Raw genomic sequence first — 21474 nt, 5'->3', positions numbered from 1 at the left:
AGAATACAGTTTTGGTCTCCGTATTTAAGGAAGGATATACTTGCATTGGAGGCTGTTCAGAGAAGGTTCACAAGGTTGATTCCGGAGATGAGGGGGTTGACTTATGAAGATAGGTTGAGGAGGTCGAGCTTATACACATTGGAGTTCAGAAGAATGAGAGGTGATCTTATCGAAACGTATAAGATTATGAGGGGGCTTGACAAGGTGGATGCAGAGAGGATATTTCCACTCATAGAGGAAACTGAAACTAGAGGACAGTCTCAGACTAAGGGGCCGCCCATTTAATACTGAGATGAGGAGAAAATTCTTCTCAGAGGGTTGTAAATCTATGGAATTTTCTGCCTCAGAGAGCTGTGGAGGCTGGGTCATTGAATATATTTAAGGTGGAGATAGACAGATTTTTGAGCGAAGGGAGTAAAGGGTTATGGGGAGCGGGCAGGGAAGTGGAGCTGAGTCCATGATCAGATTAGCCATGATCTTATTAAATGGCGGAGCAGGCTCGAGAGGCCAAATAGCTTGCTCCTATTTCTTAGGTTTCTTATGTTCTAATACCTGGATCCCTTTCGCTCCTTTCCACCTATGCAAACTAATCTTGAATGCTGACATAGTTTCTGCCGCAGCAACTAACCCTGGAAATTAACCTCACATCGTCAGAAAACTGTAAAGAATTTTCGCCCTCTGTTCTAAATCTCACATTACGGGCTCAAGTTTCCGCATGATTTGCGCCTGATTTTTAGGAGCAACTGGTGGAGAACGGACTATCTTAGAAATCGCAATTCTCCACATTTTTCTTTCTGCAGTTCTAGTCAGGTAGAACAGTTCTACTTTGGAACAGAATTTTTTCTTCAAAAGGGGGCGTGTCCGGCCACTGACGCCTGATTTCAAAGTTTCCACAGTGAAAACGTACTCCAAACTAACTTAGAATGGAGCAAGTGAAGATTTTTGTAGAACTGAAAAAACCTGTTCTACACATTAAAAAAATCAGGCGCAGGTTACAAATTAGGCGTCCAGAACGAGGTGGGGGGGGAGGGGGGGAAGGGAACTCATTAAATTCTACAATAAATCCTTAGTTATACTTCTACAAATATTATACAAATAAATCCAACCTGAATAAACATTTATAAGCAAAGAAAAGATTAAATAAACCATCTTCCTACCTGTGTGAAAGTGCTTCAGGCACGGAGAATGCTGCAGTCAGCCTGAGGCGCCCGTTCTTCCCGCGGGGGGGGGGGGGGGGGGGGAGGAGGAGGCGCCCGTTCTTCGTTCTTTCCCACGGGGTGGGGGGGGGGAGGAGGTGCCCTTTCTTCCCGCGGGGGGGAGGGGGGGGCAGGAGGCGCCCGTTCTTTCCCGCGGGGGGGGGGAGGAGGAGGCGCCCGTTCTTCCCGCGGGGGAGGGGGTAAGGAGACAGTGAGAAGGCTGCAAGTGCTGATGGCAATGTGCTTTTATTAAAAAATGTTCAAAAATTAAACAGCTACAAAGAACTACAAAAATGGCCGAGTGCCAATGTTTCCTTCACACTGCGCGTGCGCGAACGCTGCAACGCGCAGCGTTGCTGGCAGGAAAAAAAACTCATTTAAATAGTACCCGCCCCCTCCCACTTACAAAATCGGCGCGAGTGTAGGCTCCGCGCCAGGCAGACAAGGAGCTGCAGAACGCTCCAGAATCTCGAGGTTTTTTTTTAGGCGCCGTTTTAGGCACGAAAAATGGGCGCCCAGCTCGGAGGGGTGCCCGTTTTTTATCGTGTGGAAACTTGGGCCCTTAATCTTGCATCTACGGTCCTCGATCTCGACCCCTGAATTACAGGAAACAGTCTGCCTATATCTACTTGTTGCTTTCTTTCATAATTTTAAAAACTTCTATCATATTGTCCCATCTTATTAACAAAGTTTGGAAGACACAAATTTGATTGTGATCTCTTAACTCCATATAATTCATTCTGATCACATCAATGGTTACAATACATGAAGTATAATATAACTTAATTTGGGCATTTAATATTTTATCAATTACTTCCAAAAATTGCATTTTTGGCACTCAGATATAGAGATCTATCATGTATAGAATCAAAAATTATGACTAAATCTATTTATTTATGTTTAATAAAACATCATTCCCTCTTCAGCCTTAAACTTCTTAAAGAAAACAATTTGGTTAGAAAGCATTAAAAAAAGAAATGTACAATATTTTTTATTAATCAATGTTAAAAGTAGAAACTTAAATGTGCTGGTATGTAATAAAAGCAAGTCACGCCATTTAAACAATCTGTTGGGTATAAACTTTGTTCTAATCTACAATACATACTGCAATTTTTAAATTAATTGAAGATCTTTTGTGAACTTTTAACATTTGTGTCTTAATATAGTATAAAAAGATAGCAACATTCTTTACAGATACTTACATTTTATGTTGCACATATCAGTATCTCAAGTAAGGATAAGCAATGTCTTGGTCTGTTACTATTATTGGTTCTGCACAAGTAAAATCAGGCTAAAGCTTAGCTCTAATCCACAGTGTTAATCTCCTGGTGTTCTACATTCTACTTGTTTATGTATCCTGTCAATAGGTTGAACTTCTATGCATGAAGTCATACACTATTATCTATTCTATAGTAAGGCAAAACAAGCATTACATTTTCATAACTCCACTGCATTTATGTATCAGTATCAGTTGTATGTTTTTTTTTAATTACAAGATTTGTGCCCCCCCAGCATACCCCATCTGATGTTTCCATTCATGTTTAAAAACCCCATATATTTTTCTTAACTGGTAAATCTTGTGTAAAATTAAGAACCCAACATCTTATTACTTTTATGCAGATTGTAAGAGAAATACAGAAGCAACTTACATTGAGGCTTCTGTTATAATTCCAAATCTTGATCTTAGAAATACCAAAGTCGTGTGACTTGTTTGGGTTACGTACAACAAAGTATAATTGAACTGGTGGGCGGAAAGAACACGTCCACATGTGACGATCTTTTGTGGTCTATGAAAGGAGGAAAGAATAGATTTGAATAACATCCTTGCATTTAACCAATCATAGAGTGAGAAACAAAATCAAAAAGATCAATATAATTAAATCAGAAACACAGAAATGAAGAAATGTAGTAAATGATGTGGAATGCCAACGGGCAGTTATTGTAACAATAGACTGCTATAATAATAATAATATAGGAATAACGTACATTTTGCAATCCACTGATCCTATCAGTATTTATATTTTGAATATTGTTAAAATTGAGACTGCATTATAAATCATTTAGAATAAGCTATACTGTTGTGAAATACTATTTGCAAGTCAATTTTGATATCCGTTCTGACAAGTATTTGAGAAAATATAAAAGAGAAACAATGAAATTCTCCACCTCTCGTTTCCTTTAACACTCTCATTTAAACCTGTCTCTTTGAGCAAGCTTTTCATTAATCCCCTCTAATATCTTCTTCTTTGGCTAGTGCAAAGTTCGTGACAATTTAAATGTAGACTTTCAAAAGTGATGTCATCTCATGGAATTTGTTTTCCTATTTAGGATCTTATGTTGTTAATTTTAAAAATGTTGAATTAAATACACTACATTATAGTTTTTTAGGCCCCAAGTTTCCACATGCGGCAAAACAGGCGCCCCTCCGAGCTGGGCGCCCGTTTTTCGCGCCGAAAACGGCGCCTGAAAAAAAACGCGCTATTCTCGAGCGCTTTGCAGCTCGATGTCTGCTTGGCGCGTCGCCCAGGGGCGGAGCCTACCACTCGCGCCGATTTTGTAAGTAGGAGGGGTCGGGTACCATTTAAATGAGTTTTTTTCGTGCCGGCAACCCTGCGCGTGCGCGTTGGAGCGTTCGCGCACGTGCAGTGTGAAGGAAACATTGGCACTCGGTCATTTTAAAAAGTGCTGCAGAAAAAGTGAAAATTTGTTTATTGAACCCTTGCAAAGGCTTGTATTTAAATTTTCTTGATATTTCTGTGTGTGAGGGTGAGGGAGTGCATTCTGTAATTAAAGATAGACTGTGATAAACGGGACACATGCACTTGTTTGAGACTATTCAAATTCTTTGTAGCTGTTCAATTTTCAACATTTTTTAATAAAACCACATTGCCCTTCCATGATCAGCACTGAGGCTTCTTGCAGCTTTCTCCCCCTGCCGTCGGTAGGGCCCGATGGGAACGGCTGCCTCAACTTCTGAGGCTTCCTGCAGCCTTCTCACTGCCTCCCCCCCACCCCCCGCCGTCGGGAACGGCTGCCTCAACTTCTGAGGCTTCCTGCAGCCTTCTCACTGCCTCCACCCCCTGCCGTCGGGAAACCGCTGCCTGAAAGGCCTGCCTGAAGCACTTTCACACAGGTAGGAACATGATTTATTTAATCTTTTCTTTGCTTATAAATTTTTATTCAGGTTGGATTTATTTGTATAATATTTGTATAAGTATAACTAAGGATTTATTGTAGAATTTAATGACTTCCCTTCCCTCCCCCCTCGTTCCGGACGCCTAATTTGTAACCTGCGCCTGATTTTTTAATGTGTAGACAAGGTTTTTTCAAGCGTACAAAAATCTTCACTTGCTCCATTCTAAGTTAGTTTGGAGTACGTTTTCACTGTGGAAACTTTCAAATCAGGCGTCAGTGGCCGGACACGCCCCCTTTTGAAAAAAAAATTCTGTTCCAAAGTGAAACTGTTCCACCTGACTAGAACTGCAGAAAACTTAAATGTGGAGAATTCCGATTTCTAAGATTCTCCGTTCTCCACCAGTTGCTCCTAAAAATCAGGAGCAAATCATGTGGAAACTTGGGGCCATAGTTAGTAAATTAAATAGGCATTTATGAAACATAGGTCAAAAGTATATTATTCAGTAGTGTGAAATATTCTAATTTGTATATGATTGATCCACATGCTGTCAGTTATCCTGAAATAGAAATCATCTAATATTCTACTGAAGGCTGAGGAATATTCTTTTTATAGCTCATTTCTTGTTTTGTTTTGTTTTTAAAGAATAAACACATTGAAAGCCGCTAGAATGCATGAAAAAGGAGAGGAGGCGGCAAACGATTTCTTGTGGAGGATGACATTCTATTGATATGAATATATGGTAGACAGAGCAACCAGACATTTAGAGCCATTTTCATGTCCTTTTTAATTTAATCTGTGGGTTATTAATAACTAATTCCACTTGCCGAGGGGAAAACCGTTCCAACATTTCATTTTAACTAGGAAAACCCAATTTGGTATCCAGAGATTTTTCATCAATTTACCATCAACATGGGTCGTAAAAACAAATAACAACTTATATTTATGGAAACAAAGATCATTGATTTACATGGTATTGTTATAGAACTGGCTTACAAAATGTATTTTTACCAATTTTCTCTCAAATGTAAAATTAAGTGAGTGCCTTCTGTTTTAGAGATCAACTTTGCTTACCTTTGTCTTACCATTAACTAAAGAGTTCAAGTTTCCAGGATAATGAGCACTTCTGATATCAACGTCATGAGGAGAAACAAAAATCTTCTGATGTTTTAGGTCAAAAAACTGTACTTCTGTTAAGCCCACTTTGTCATCGTTGCCCCAGTTTGACAAAATTTCCATCGAGACATAAACTGTGCTTTTTACAGCTATGCTGTCTGACAGGCCAACACTCTGATGAGTCTATCAAAAATAAAAGTTGCATATTTTGTTCACTATGAAAATTGTAAGTAAAGTTACTGCTTCATACTTTGTGTATTTATAATTTTGCTGCACATCACTGAATCATATATAACAAGCACAAAAACAAGTTGTTGTTTTAGATTACTGCAAATCATTAATCAATCTAGTGCAACAGCAGTTAACATCCCGTTGTCTTTTACTATATGTTTAATTCTGAGTCGCGAGGCTGATACTTCAGTGTAGTACTTAGAGAGTACTGCATTATTGGAGGTCTTATCATTCAGATGAGGGGTTAAACTGATGCTCATCTGCCCCTTCAGGTGGACGTCAAAGATCCCAAGGCATTATACAAAAAAGAGCAGGGGGTCCCGGTACATCAATGATCTCTCAACTAACAGCACCAAAAACAGATTAATTGGTCATTGGTCAGGAGGAGAGACCATACACACGGAATGGTACAATTTTAAATGGGGTGCAAGAACAGAGACACCTGGGAGTGTTTGTGCATAAATCTTTGAAGGTGGCAGGACAGATTAACAAAGCAGTTAATAAAGCATATAGGATCCTGGGCTTTTTAAATAGAGGCATAGGCTACAAAAGCCAGGAAGTTATGCTAAACCTATATAAAACACTACTTCAGCCCCAGCTGGAGTACTGTGTCCAATTGTGGGTGCCACACTTCAGGAAGGATGTGAAGGCTTCGGAGAGGGTACAGAAGAGATTTACGAGAATGGTTCCAGGGATGAGGGATTAGTTACATGGACAGACTACAGAAGCTGAAGTTGTTCTCCTTGGAACAGAGAAGTCAAAGAGGAGATTTGATAGAGGTGTTTAAAATCAAGAAGGGTTTAGATAGAGTAAATAAAGAGAAATTGTTTCCAATGGCTGAAGGGTCGATAACCAAAAGAGCCAGAGGCGACATGAGGAAAAACCTTTTTACGCAACGAGTGGTTAGGATTTGGAATGCACTGCCTGATAGAGTGGAGGATACAGATTCAATAGCCTTCAAAAGGGAATTGGATAAATACTTGGAGAAAAAATTGCAGGGATATGGGAAAATAGTCGGGGAGTGGGACTAAATGGATTGTTCTTCGAAAGTGTCGGCGCAGACTTGATGGGCTGAATGGCCTCCTTTTGTGCTGTACTCTTCTATAATTCTATAATCTCATTGTTGTTTGCGAAACCTTGCTGTATGCAAATTGACTGCTTTGTTTTCCTGCAAAACAACCATGACCACACTTTAAAAAGTAATTAATTGGCTGTGAAGTGCTTTGCACATCCGAAGGATGCTATATAAAAAGAAAGAAAACCTTGTTGTAATGTGGGAAACGCAGCAGCCAATTTGTGCACAGCAAGCTCCCACAAACAGCAATATGATAATGACCAGATAATCTGTTTTTGTTATGTTGGTTGAGGGATAAATATTTGCCAGGACACTGGGGATAACTCCCCTTCTCTTCTTCGAAATAGTGCCATGGGATCTTTTACGTCAATCTGAGAGAGCAGACGGGACCTCGGTTTAACGTCTCATCCGAAAGACGGCACCACTTACAGTGCAGCACTCCCTCAGCACTGTACTGAAGTGTCAGCCTAGATTTATGTGCTCAGGCCCCTGGAATGGGACTCGAACGCACAAACTTCTGACTCAGAGGAGAGTGTGTTACCCACTGAGCCACAGCTGAAATGCAGGTTCATTTTTGTAAATTCGCAAATACATTTTTCGTTACAAAATAGAAAAAATAATTCTTGGTTCAGTTTGCTGTTGTTTAATATTTCAGTTTAAAACGTTTACTGCTACAAAGGGGGGGTATTAAAAGGATTTTGCATCTAGTTTTGTTTGTATTTTTCTAACGAACATCCTCCATACATCACTACAGTGGGCTGGCACTGGGCTACATTAATTTAAATTGGGGGGGTGAGAAGGGAGAGGATATCACAAAGGAAATACTCCCCTTTAGATGCTTCATAACATAATTTAGTCAGAAGAATCCCCATGTCATCTTTACCATTCTCTGACAATATACAAGGGCCTATACCACCCTGAAGTGACAATTTATTTTAGTCAAAGACATTCCCTGGAAAAAGGACAGTATCTATATAATTCAAAGTCCTCTATCTAGCACTTGACATAGGGAATCACATGTCAAAGGCATCACAACTCAAAAATGTCTTTAGGGTATCAAAAATCGTGATTGCTTCAAATAATCATTATTTGCTGAGTCAACACATTATCTCAAATAATCCATTGATTAAAGGTGAACCAATCAAAATCCAATTTCACTCAATAGACAGGCCTGTCCTGAACGAGGGATTTTGCCGGATGAGGGGAGGTCACGTGTTTGGGTGGACTGTGCGTTTAAGTGCTGTTGCTGGGGTAAGTATGTGTGCGCCGATTGGCTGGACCGACTGTCTGTTAGTCAGTCAGTCAGCCAGCCAACCAGCGTGTAGGGGGTCCAGAAGAGCTGGCGGGACCCAGAACAGTCGGTGGAACAGTCGACAGGCCCCAAAGAGCCGGCAGGCCCCAGCGGGCCCCGAAGCGTCGGTGGTCCAAGAAGAGTCGGCCCGACCCGCCAAGGGAGCGTCGTGGGGAGGAGCGACCGACCCGAGGACTGTGGTTGCAGGAGTTCCAGCAGGGCGACGAGGGGGAAGCAGCCGATTGAGGAGAAAGTTTATATTGGTGAGTAGGATTTTGATAGTCGTGTTCTACGCATGCGCCACCTGGAGGCCAGGAATGGTCCCGGATGAGGGGTGATGCCGGATAAGGGAGTCCCAGATAAGGGAGGTTCAACCTGTACATCCAAATAGACCTACTCTCATCCTCTTTTCTTTCTATATTTGAGAAGGTTGAAAATTCAACAAATTGGAGAAATTCTTTAGTAAAATCTACTGGGAGATCACCTGGATTTTTCTGACATAAGCATCTGATACCTTCACGGACTTGGGAGCTTGAGATATTATGTGAACAATTTGCCAGGACACTAAAGGTAAAGCCTAATTCTTACATAGTTACATGAACTGCAAAATTAAAAATGTAGAAATCCATGCTCGAAAGTATTTTAGTGAATCAGTTTTTCCCCAAAGAATTTCCCAAAGTATTGAGATGACTATCTTGACTCAAAAACGACTTGACTTGAGAACACAGGTCAGAATAACATAATAAAGGAAAAAGAGAACAGCTAAGAGTCACAAGGACTTATTGAAGCTGTCTTCCCCATAAAACAAATGTATAATTCCAATATAGTCTTTCAGACTTAATTTGGAATAGTCCTGTTTTACCTAGTAGGATATCTAGGGGTATAAGGACATACATACTCTACTAAATACTTTTGACATTTGACATCTACATTTCCACTTACAAAAGATAAATGAAAATTCTTCACCTTTCATAAGCATTCATAATTATCAACCTGATATTATTTATGCATTCATCCTATGAACAGCGTACATAACTCTCCGGGTGAATTTTTTTTGGATATTTATACATGTTTCAAGAGTGTCACAAAATCTTATACACACTTTGAGCCATAAGGATGCAATATTTTGCACCTCTGAAGAGATAATTATGCAGTTATATATGTTGCTTAACTAACCGTTTGACAAAGATTTAGGGTAAATGATATAAAAATGAGGGCCTAAGGCTACAGCCTTATTAGCCTATGGGTTCATCCGGCCCTGCCTGGAACCATTCTAGTAAATCTCTTCTGTACCCTTTCCAAAGCATTCATGTCCTTCCTAAAATGTGGTGCCCAGAACTGGATACAATACTCCAGCTGAGGCTGAACTTGTGTTTTATTTGGTTTTGCATAACTTCTTGGCTTTTGTACTCTATGCCTCTGTTGAAAAAGCCCAGGATCCCATATGCTTTATTGCTTTGTTAACCTGTCCTGCCACCTTCAAAGATTTGTGCACAAACTCCAAGTGTCTGTGTTCTTGCATTCCCTTTAAAATTGTACCATTTAGTTTGTATGGTCTCCCCCCTCATTCATCCTATCAAAATGCATCATATTTTTCTGTGTTGAATTTCATCTGTCCCATGTGTCTGCCCATTCGACCAGCCTGTCTATGTCCTCTTGAAGTCTATTACTATCTTCCCCACTGTTTACTACACTTCCAAGTTTCGTGTCATCTGCAAAACTTTGAAATTGTGCCCTGTACCTCCAAGTCCAAGTCATTAATGTATATCAAAAACAGCAGTGGTCCTAGTACTGTACCTTGGGGAACCCCACTGTATACCTCCCTCCAGTCTGAAAAACAGCAATTCACTATTTTCTATCCCTGTTGAGGAAAAACATTGTAAAGATCTGAAACCACTGTACAGTGATTGAATCTGACATGTATGGTAAGCTGTACATCAGTGATGCAGAATAATTGCACCTTCTTTCGACCAAGAAAAATCCTTAAAAAAAACTCTAAGAACTTTTCACCATTTGGGAAACCTTTATCTGTGCTGAGAAAAACAAACTCATGGTTCAGGGTGACAGAGCAGACCCTTGTATATTGCATGGAATGGGCCAAATAAGGATACTTGGGTGTTATGATACTACAAAATGTCTTAAAGGGTAGTGGTCCTCTTGTGATTTTTTTTCAGCAAACATGGCCGGCTACAATCATTCCATCAGCGAGTGGAGGATGCAATTAATCGGAGTATGGATTATCATTGGGCATGTTAAATACTTAAAAACCTGAGTAAACATATTTTCCCCCACACGTATGAGGCATGCTGTGGCAAGTCAAAAGAAATAGTATAACATCTGAAATAGTATGTCCCGTAAATGTAATCATTCAGAACTGTAAGATTGTAAATTTACATCCCACAGTTTTGAGTTCAGCTGATCTGCACTACTAATTACTCACTGACTGGTATACAGCTGGGTGTAGTTTAAGTTCTCGATTGCGTGACAATGCATTCCAGAGTAATTAACACGTCCTAATTGCAGAAAATAAATTATTGCAGGGTTAATTATAAGATCTACTTCCAGTGATGCAACAGGGATGGAATAGAGACCTCCTCAATTGAGTAAGCCAATGTACCCAATGCATTGAAGTTACACAACTTGCGTGTGGATGTTTTTGGCAGGACTTCAAATTTTTACTTTTAAGGACACTCGATGATTGTGGTTGCATAGTAACATAATGGTGCATTTCAATAAAAAAGATTTTAAGATCATTCACCTCAGTAGTTAATGCATTTCTTGCCTTTACAAAACTGCTACTTGATCCGTCATTGGAAGGATCTTCAATTTTCTCCAATACTTTCAGAAGCTTCTTTTGTTGACTATAAAATACACAGGTGGCAGAAACATAATTATAAGACTGAAACAAAGCTCAGTAGTAATTTCCGGAGTATTAAAAGATTTGATGCACAGAGATGCAAATATATTAGAAATTGTAGTTAAACAGAAATATTAAAAAAAACAAATTGTCTCCTTACATTGTCGCTTCTATGAAATAAAGTGATGGTGTGGGTAGTTTCTGGTTAGCTCTTGGCAGAATGACCATTTCTGTAAGATATAACATGGTCTATCACCATGTTCACTTATTTGACACCTTGTGTAAAAAGTTCTCAAATAAATACTTTAAATGCAGTCATCTACTGTGCCAATATATTTTTGTCCTGGAAGACATTACTTAGCTTAAAGTAAAAAAAAAATATTTCTTACTGGTCAAACAATTAATCTTGAAAGGTACTATATTTATAAGACTTGTATGGGTTGTTCAATCTATTAATAAAACATAAATAGCAGAACAGCTAAACATCATTTCAAATGTCCTCAACTACAAAGGAATGAATAAAACCTCATGCTCAAAACCTCTATTGCCCCAAATATCAACACTCGAGTGTTTTTTTTTTTTTACAGTTCTACTATCTCATCTACATTATACATCTCATGACTGCTTACATTAATAGGAAAAAAGTTAATCTAAAAATAACAGAATTTTAATATTAGGAGCAGTCAAAATGAAATGTGCACAATATTTATTCTTCTACAAACATAGGCAAATTCTGAACAATTATAACTTGTAGAAGGGAATGCTTGACTGGCTGAGGTTTATTTACAAGGACAATTTCAAGCAATTTTATTTACGAAGGTTTTTTTGGCAGAGCAGACAAGGAACAAAAAAGGAAGAAAGAAAGAATATAAAGAGCAGTCATATAATGCTGTTACATCCTCAGGATAACCCAAAACTGCTTTATAACCAGTGGATTACCAGGTAAACAATATGCTCTAACATAATTTGGAAATAATATGAACTGGGTATTTTCAATGAAACAATTGATCATGTTTTATAATTAAAGGTGTCTTCACCAACAGGAAGATAAAATGGGAGGCAAAAAGTATGGCCTCTAGCCTGGCATCTTGCTTCTATCCCATGCAGGCTTTGCACGGCATGCAACTTAATTTTTTTTTTAAAACATAAAAGTTAAAATTCATTTATAGTAACATGCTTCAAAAGCACCATATTCCAATACATATAGTTTTACATTTCACCTCCTGCCAAACTTACAGCTTATTTTATGAAATCATATGAAAAGGAGCAAAGTTAGATGTGCAACCTGCTTTGAAAGGTAGCCTCTATGGCCAAAAAGTTTCATTTATTTGTAATTCTCAAAATATATGGCATTTATAGTGGCAACACGTGCTTAGCAAGCAGCTTTCACCCCAGCCACTGATTCCTACCAACTAATGACACCTTAAAATGCTTTTCCCATTGTCCCGAACCACTCCACAGCAGTACTGAACAAATTTGAACTACCCTGTACTACTGATGCCATTAAAATCATCTTAATAAATATTACTGCTACAAAGTATTAATAATAGACCTAAATTTATTTGAAATTTATGAAACTGTCAGAATAAAACTGATCAGAGCAAATTAAGTCACTTATTGAGCGTATTTTGTTTCTTAAAACTTGATTGAGAGTTTATATGGTAGATTTTTTGATCAGTTGCACCAGTTGTGGGGATCAAAGTTTTTCCAGCCAGCTGCATTTCTTGTGCTAGTACACGTTTCATGCTACAGCCTTGTTAATACCAGAGCACATGCAAGAATATTTGAATTAATACCTGGTGCAATTTCTTGGGCAACAGAGCTCTTAGATTATTGAAATGTTTCAAATTCTTTTAGTGCAGTTTGTATTAGATATTTTTGAAACTTAAAATATTTGTAATTAATATGTACGTATTTTTGGAATAACTTTTCAGACGACAATTATTTACGCATTGTGGTAAGTTTATTTATAAATCTTCCAAAAATAATGCATTATTGTTCACAAAGTCACCTGAAAGTGGACAGCAAGGGAAGCATTTACAGGATTCCAGAACAGAAATATATGAAATAGAAGGCACATGAAAAACAGTTCTTCCAATATCAACTTTTACAGGACCTCACATAGCTACAAAACATCTGGATGCAAAGTACAGAGTCTCATGGCAGATGGAGGTGAAGTAATGACAGGGGCTGGTTTGGACAAGTCTCTGGGCCAGAATTTGTGGTGGGTATGATGGCAGACTATGCGCCCAAACCGTCTTTGAAAGTTCGGGATTTCCGCATGTTACGACTTGACAGATGATCCGCACCGACAGGGACATCCTCATTGATGGCACACAGTTGGCCAAATTGCCCACCAACTGCCCAGCAATTGCATCCAAAGATTTTTTTTTTTTTTTTACAGCTGATGCAAACAGACACTGGGCCTGTTTGCATCAGCGTAAGGGGATACCTCAAAAGATCCAAAAGCATCGTTCGGCATGTTTTAGCTCACATAAAAGGGAAATTGGAACATTACAACAGATGGAAGCACCTGAGCTCCATTGGAAAAATTTAGCTGTGAGCTTTGTAAAACTGCGATTAATTTTTTTTTTGTTAGTTTGTTTTAGTGTCTACACATTTAATCTCTAATATTAAAATCCTGATGTTGAAGCTTGGTGATGTCATTTTTGTGTGGGGCAGTCGGGAGTGCCACTGTTCAGTTCTCTATACCTTGTAGTTGTGACGGACTGAATTCAACCGATACCAAGTCCCAAATAAAGAACATAAATGACCTAGATTCAGAAACTGAATGCAAGTGGAAGAGGCAGCTCAGAAATTACAGAATGCGTTCATAGGAGGAGGCCATTTGGCCCATTGTGTCTGTACTGGCTCTTTGAAGAGAAGTCCAATTTGTTTCACTCCCCTGCTCTTTCCCCATAGCCAAGGAAATTTCTGTTTTTCAAATATATATTCAATTCAGGCAGTGCATTCCAGATCATAACTCGCTGAATATAAAAAAAGTCTCATCTCCCCTACCTACCTCCAGGCTTTTCTGCCAATGACCTTAAATCTGTGACCTTTGGTTACTGACCCTGGTGCCAATAGAAACAGTTTCTCCCTATTTACTCTGTCAAAACCCCTCATAATTTTGAGCAGTTCTATTAGATCTCTCCTTAACCTTCTCTGCTCCAATTGCAGATTCTCCAATTTCTTCACATAATTGAAGTGCCTCGTCCCTGGTCCGATTTTGGTAAGTCTCCTCTGCACTCTTTAGAAGGCTGTGACATACTTCCCAAAGTGTGGTGCCCAGAATTAGATGCAATTCTCTAGCTGAGGCCTAACTAGTGATTTATAAAGGTTTAGCATAATGTCCTTGCTTTTGTACTCTATGCCTCTATTAATAAATCCAAGGATCCTGAATACCTTTCTAAAAGCCTTCTCAACTTGCCCTCCAATGATTTGTTTTTTTGAACACACTTGTCTATAAATTGGTTAGCCCCAGAAAAACCGACGTGGGGATCGCGATGTCCGATTACAGGCAGCATGCCAACTTCGTGCTGCTTGCTTATTATTTCTGCGTGCAGCTAGCGCTTCCCGTGCCGTTCATTGACTGCACGCAACAAGGGCCCAACTTGCCCTTCTTAAAGCAAGCATGTACCTCTTAAGGGGAGGTGTACTGTGGCTGGAGCAGGTGCTGGGGTCATTCTGCAACTGAATCTGATCGGGCAAAGAGAGATCAATGGCTGACCATGGGAGAGGTGCCCAGGTTTTCAGATGTTGCACTGGAGGTCTTGGTGGAGGAGGTGGAAAGGAGGAGAGATGTCCTTTATCTTCAGGGGGGCAAGAGGCTCTCTAAACAAATGAGGAGAAGGCAGCAGGCACAGATAGCTGCGGAGGTCAATGCCAGGAATATAGCCCCAAGGACCTGGATGCAGTGCCGGAAAAAGGTCAATGCATTTTCAAATAACATATCCCACCAACTGCACCAGTAGCCTCAGCCACTGCTCAATCACCACACTCCATCACTCACCTACCAACAATCTCTATCAATCAGACCTCATACGTAACATTCATATGCTCCACCTCACCCTCACACTGCTGCAAGCCTCACACCCACATCTCACACACTGCTAGCTATTCAACTATGATGGCCAAATGGATTGCATGACACTCCTCGCTCTCTTGCAAGAGGTGTTGCACAACTGGAGGCTGCAGGAGCAAACAGGAGCGGGGGGGGGGGGGGGGGTGGAGGAGGTGTGCCTGCATGTTCTAACCCAATAGAAAATAATATTTTTAATATATGTTACAGAGAGACAGAGACAGAGACCGGGGACCAAGAATGGGACCGGACCGGCAAGCCATTCTGTAAATTGCTGCTATGTTTTTTTTCAATTCTTTTAATGCGTTGGGAGCAGCCTCAGCTCGCATTGTGTCCCTGGTTACCATGGCAGCTCAATCTTTTTGGCGCAGATCAAGGCTCCACCCCAAAACTAAAGGTCGGGTTGTGCCACGCCAAAATGAAGAAATCCAACTGGGAAACTTAGAATTTTTTTTTTGTGTACTTAGGCCCCCAACTCAAGTACGCCAAAAAAATGCTTTGGGGAAAATTGAGCCCATAGACAGTATAGCTAAATTATACATACTTAGCGAATCCACGAGATTACCTTGGTTCCAAAAGGCTGATCCGTTCAATAGCTTTATTGATCATATTGTGCTTTTCTGATACAGATGAACGCTGCAGCGTGCCATTTATTGCCGGTTCTGAAGGTGAAAGCTAAATAGTGAAGCAGCAGAATAACTGAAACATTAGTTTTGAAACAAAAGAACTTCTCAAATAACATAGTTTAAGTTATACAAATTCCTATATTACTTTAATTCTAATTTCTTTTGATAACTTTTGTCCTAATGAATACACGTGATGATATTGATTAAGAGGTCTAGAAATTGGCATCCTTAGCACTTCCCGTTATCGCCTCCTGCTAAATTCTTCGGGAGGTTTGCGATGCGCTAGGACGTTACGTCCCAATCGCCTTCTCCCGGATATCGTGACATCACCGCCATGTGCATCGCCCCAGACCCAAACTTCGGTTCCGCCTCCTGCAGCACCACCAGGTGAAAAAGCCAGCAGCTGCAGGAGGCGTTGATCAGGAGGCCGGATAATTCAGTGATGAATCTTTAAAGGCGAGGTGGCCGAGTTAAGTGAAAATTTCTACACTGGTGTCTTATCAATTTTTTTCAATTCCCTTCGGCAGCGATCGATCAGCCTGGCACTCTGCTGCAGTACATCGGACTGGTCGGGCCGGATCCCGTCAGGACCAGGCAAGTGTTTCCATTGCAGAGCATTTTCCTTTTTATTCGCTCATGGGATGTGAGCGTCGCTGGCAAGCCCACTGTTTATTGGCCATCCCCAATTGCCCTCGAGAAAGTGGTGGTGAGCCACCTTCTTGAACCGCTGCAGTCCTTGTGGTGAAGGTACTCCCACAGCAATATACTTCCAAGTTAGGATGGTGTGCGACTTGGAGGGAAACTTGGAGGTGGTGGTGTTCCCATGCTCCTGCTATCCTGATCCTTCTCGGTGGTAGAGGTCGCGGGTTTGGGAGGTGCTGCTGAAGAAGCCTTGGCGAGTTGCTGCAGTGCATCTTGTAGATGGTACACACTGCAGCCACAGTACGCTGGCAGTGGAGGGAGTGAATGGTTAAGGTGGTGGATGGGGTGCCGATCAAGGTGAGTTGCTTTGTCCTGGATGGTATCAAGCTTCTTGAGTGTTGTTGGAGCTGCACTCATCGAGGCAAGTGGAGAGTGTTCCATCACACTCCTGATTTGTGCCTTGTAGATGGTGGAAAGATGGGGGAGTCGGGAGGCGAGACACTCGCTGCAGAATACCCAGCCTTTGATCTGCTTTTGTTGGCACAGTATTTATATGGCTGGTCCAGTTAAGTTTCTGGTTAATAGTGACCCCCAGGATGTTGATGGTGGGGGATTCGGCAATGGTAATGCCATTGAATGCCATGGGGCGGTGGTTAGATACTCGCTTGTTGGAGATAGTCATTGCCCGAGACTTATGTAGCGCGAATGTTATTTCCAACTTATCAGCCCAGGCCTGAATGTTGTCCAGGTCTTGCTGCATGTGGGCATGGACTGATGGACTGCTTCATTATCAGAGGAGTTGCGAATGGAACTGAACACTATGCATTCATCCCCACTTCTGACCTCATGATGGAGGGAAGGTCATTGATGAAGCAGCTGAAGATGGTTGTGCCTACGACACTGCCTTGGCGAACTCCTGCAGCAATGTCCTAGAGCTGGGATGATTGACCTCCAACCACCATCCTTTGTGCTAGGTATGACTTCAGCCAGTGGAGAGTTCCACCCCCCGATTCCCATTGACTTCAGTTTTACTAGGTATCCTTGATGCCATATTCGGTCAAATGCGACCTAGATGTCAAGGGCAGTCACTCTCACCCCACCTCAGGAATTCAGCTCTTTTGTCCACGGTTTGGACCAAGTCTGTAATGAGGTCTGGAGCAGATTGGTCCTGGCGGACCCCAAACTGGGCATCGGTGAACAGGTTATTGGTGAGTAAGTGGTGCTTGATAGCACTTTGCTGATGATTAAGATGATGGGGAGGTAATTGTTGGTTCTGCCCACACCTGGGCAGTTTTCCACATTGTCGGATCGATGCTAGTATTGTAGCTGTATTGGAACAGCTTGGCCAGAGGCGTGGCTAGTTATGGAGCACAAGTCTTCAGCATAACAGCCAGGATGTTGTCGGCATCCATAGCTGAAAACTGGTTTCTGTGATGGTGAAGACCTCAGGAGGAGGCCAATATGGATCATCCACTCTGTACCGGAAGATGGTTGCAAACGCTTCAGGCTTGTCTTTTGCACTCACGTGCTGGACTCCTCAATTATTGAGGATGGGGATATTCATGGAGCCTGCAGCAATGGCCCTTCCATTTAAGGGAGGGAAGGAGCCTCCGAACATGGCAGCATTGCATGGCCCATTGTACAGCGCTGCACATCTACCCGCCACGACTGCGTCCTGTTGCGCTCCAGGAAGGAAGTGGAATGCTTGATTTAGTGCTCCACTTCCTTCCAGGAGCGCAAACCTCGAATTTTTTTTTAAAAAAGGTGAAAATCATTAGCGTCTGCCACTAATTTTTTCAACTTTTAAAAGTGAGCACCTCAAACGGGAGGCTTCCAAATTTCTCCCCCAGAATGTTTTTCCAGGAAACTGAACTGATCACTTTCAGGGCTATTGCAATGTACACCTTCCTATAAATTGCTCAACTCAAGCCATGGAATAGGAAATCCTATTGCAACAATAATATTTCCATTTCCTATAAATCTCTGCACTTACACAGCATAAAACTTATCCTATGGCATATCAAACATTCAAAGGCAAATAGACTTTAGCACTCTATGGGACATCTGTAGAGGCCTCCCCTAATCCTGTTCTGAAATATAACAAATCCGGAACTCTCTCAGCCAATTGCCCCCGAGTTAGGATTGCTTCCTTTCACTGAAGCATAGCTAATCTGGTTCAGCAGAATTTCAATCACCATTGCGATAAAGTCCTTCACAATAAATTTAAATTGTAATGTGCACAATCTTGGCAGCTCTTGCGAGCAGAAAAAGCCTTAAAGAATTTCTGCTAAGTGGCCAAGAATCAAGTCCAGACCATTCCGGTTTTCTCACATGAGCTTCAAAACCTCTTGCAATTAATTTTTCTCCTGTCATTGCATACCGTTTGCCAACATAAGGGTGTTTTTGTTATTGTTCGCTGATTTTCTATATTTTTCAGCACATCTTCATTTTCTTTCTGCATTGCTTGAAAGACACTTGAAGCAGATAATTCTGGATCCTTCAACTGGCATATATTCCTTCTTGCAGCAGAAAGTATCCTCTCTTGACGCCATTCTTGCGCTAAAAAAAAATAGGATTTGTTACTAATTACCAACTACACTAACAGCGGCCTAGAAATTAAATTAGGCCCGGAAACAGCTGGTGCCACCATGGTCGAGGTTAACGGGCGCCCGCAAAAGGAGCACAGGCAACACTGGAACTTGGTGCTGCCTGCTCCTTATCATTGTGGCGTTCAGCCCATCACTGAATGCCCAGCATGGACTCGGACGTAGGTCGGACCTTGGGGCCGGGATCGGGGAGGGGAGGTCGTGGCCACAACTGGGGAGGGAAAGCACGGGACCGGGATGGGGGTCGGGGGAAAGGTTGTGGTCTGGATCGGGTTGCAGAGATGGTCAGGGAGGAGAGGTCATGGCCAGGATCAGGGAGTGGTGGAGGAGGTCGTGGCCAGGATCAGGGAGTCGTGGTAGGGGAGATCTTTACGGTGGGAGGTGATGAGGGCGAGGATCAGGATAGGGGTGAAAGAGGTTGTGGCCAGGATGTGGGAGAGGGGGAAGAGAAAGAGATTGTGGTCAGGATCAGGGTGGGGAAGGCTTGTGCCAGCATCGGGGTGGTGGGGGTCATGGTCAGTATTGTGTTCCTAACATAAATGAGACTGCACACAGGGAGGTTAAAGTAACAGTGACCTCAGTCTTAATAAAGACACCCCAGAGTGAGGAACAGGCCTTGGGGGCCGGCTTATATACAGTGCTTCCAAGGGATGCTGGGATCCCTTGGGACCTCAGGGGATGCACTCCCTGGTGGTGGATTATGGGTGTGCATGCATTACAGATATACAACATCACTCCCCCGCCAAAGTCAAAGTGAAACTATTTACAAGGTGAGGCGGTTGGGAGCCTTTCTTTCCCTGGTGGATCGCCTCGATACAAATGTCTGTTCTGGTGTGTTGGCTGTGCCCTCGCTGGGCTGGCGTGTTGTTGGCCCTGCAGGGCTGCTAGGTGAGCCTGACCTTGCTGGGCTGTTGGGCGTGATGGGTTCAATTTCCTGGTCCGGGTTGGTGTCGTTGATCCTTTGGGTGTGTGTTATGGGCTCGAAAAAGGTAGTGTCTGCTGAGGATTGTTCAGGGCAGTCTGTGAACCGCAGCCTTGTTTGGTCCAGGTGCATTCTGCAAATTTGTCCATTGTCTAGTTTGACTATAAACACCTTACTCCCTTCTTTAGCTATCACCGTGCCCGCGATCCACTTGGGACCATGTCCATAGTTTAGCACATACACTGGGTCATTCAGATCAATTTCCCGTGACACAGTGGCGCGACCATTGTTTCCATTTTGTTGCTGCCGCCTGCTCTCTACCTGATCATGCAGGTTGGGGTGGACCAGCGAACGTCTGGTTTTAAGTGTCTTTTTCATGAGTAGCTCAGGCAGGGGCACACCTGTGAGCGAGTGGGGTCTCGTGCGGTAGCTGAGCAGTACTCGGGACAGGTGGGTTTGGAGTGAGCCTTCAGTGACTCGTTTAAGGCTCTGTTTGATTGTTTGTACTGCCCGCTCTGCCTACTGATTGGAGGCTGGTTTAAACGGGGCCGAAATGACATGATTGATCCCATTGCGGGTCATGAATTCTTTAAATTCGGCACTGGTGAAACATGGCCTGTTGTCACTGACCAGTAGGTCAGGCAGGCCGTGGGTGGCAAACATGGCCCTCAGGCTTTCAATGGTGGCGGTGGCGGTGCTTCCCGACATTATTTCACATTCAATCCATTTTGAAAAAGCATCCACCACCAACAGGAACATTTTACCGAGAAACGGGCCCGCATAGTCGACATGGATCCTTGACCATGGTCTGGAGGGCCAGGACCACAAACTTAGTGGTGCCTCTCTGGGCGCGGTGCTCAACTGAGCACACATGCGGCATTGCCGTACACAGGATTCTAAGTCAGAGTTGATACCGGGCCACCACATGTGGGATCTGGCTATCGATTTCATCATTACTATGCCCGGGTGTGTGCTGTGGAGATTCGAGATGAACGTCTCCCTGCCCTTTTTGGTAGCACTACGTGGTTACCCCATAACAGGCAGTCTGCCTGAAAGGACAGCTCATCCTTTCGCCACTGGAATGGCTTGATTAGCTCTTGCATTTCAACGGGGATGCTGGCCCAGCTCCCATGCAGTACACAGTTTTATTACTAGGGACAGAAGAGGATCTTGGCTGGTCCAAGCCCTAATCTGGCGGGTCGTGACAGGTGATTTATCATTTTCAAACGCTTCCATGACCATCAACAAGTCTGCGGGCTGCGCCACCATCAACAAGTTTGCAGGCTGCGCCATTTCCACCCCCGTGGTAGGCAATGGTAGCCGACTGAAAGCATCCGCACAGTTCTCGGTGCCTGGCCTGTGGCGGATAGTATAGTTATACACTGATAGCCCGCATACAAAGGTGGGCACTCGCGCTGAGGCATTAGTATTTATCCCCTGGTTTTCAGCGAACAGGGATATGAGGGGCTTGTGATCAGTTTCCAGCTCAAATTTGAGGCCAAACAGGTACTGATGCATTTTCTTTACCCCGAACACACACGCTAATGCCTCTTTCTCAATCATGCTGTAGGCCCTCTCAGCCTTAGACAAGCTCCTGGAGGCATAGGCGACAGGTTGCAACTTCCCCGCAACGTTAGCTTGTTGTAATACACACCCGACTCCATACAACGACGCATCACATGCTAGCACAAGTCTTTT

General features: G+C 42.4%; 1 protein-coding gene across 3 annotated transcripts in view; it reads right to left on the bottom strand.

Annotated features, from left to right (window-relative positions):
• The window catches only part of LOC139281152 (katanin-interacting protein), a 144726-nt gene that overhangs the window by 62160 nt on the left and 61092 nt on the right, over positions 1–21474 (bottom strand). For all 3 annotated transcript variants that reach the window (XM_070901149.1, XM_070901150.1, XM_070901151.1), the window contains exons 10-14: positions 18629–18807; positions 15546–15655; positions 10801–10903; positions 5404–5628; positions 2846–2983 (exon numbers count right to left, since the gene is read on the bottom strand). In XM_070901149.1, coding sequence (XP_070757250.1) covers positions 2846–2983; positions 5404–5628; positions 10801–10903; positions 15546–15655; positions 18629–18807 — 755 coding nt within the window. The remainder of the gene's footprint in view (positions 1–2845; positions 2984–5403; positions 5629–10800; positions 10904–15545; positions 15656–18628; positions 18808–21474) is intronic.

This window comes from Pristiophorus japonicus, chromosome 15, assembly GCF_044704955.1.
Source record: "Pristiophorus japonicus isolate sPriJap1 chromosome 15, sPriJap1.hap1, whole genome shotgun sequence".
NCBI classification, from domain to species: Eukaryota; Metazoa; Chordata; class Chondrichthyes; family Pristiophoridae; genus Pristiophorus; species Pristiophorus japonicus.
This window is presented reverse-complemented; position numbering and strand designations above follow the sequence as displayed.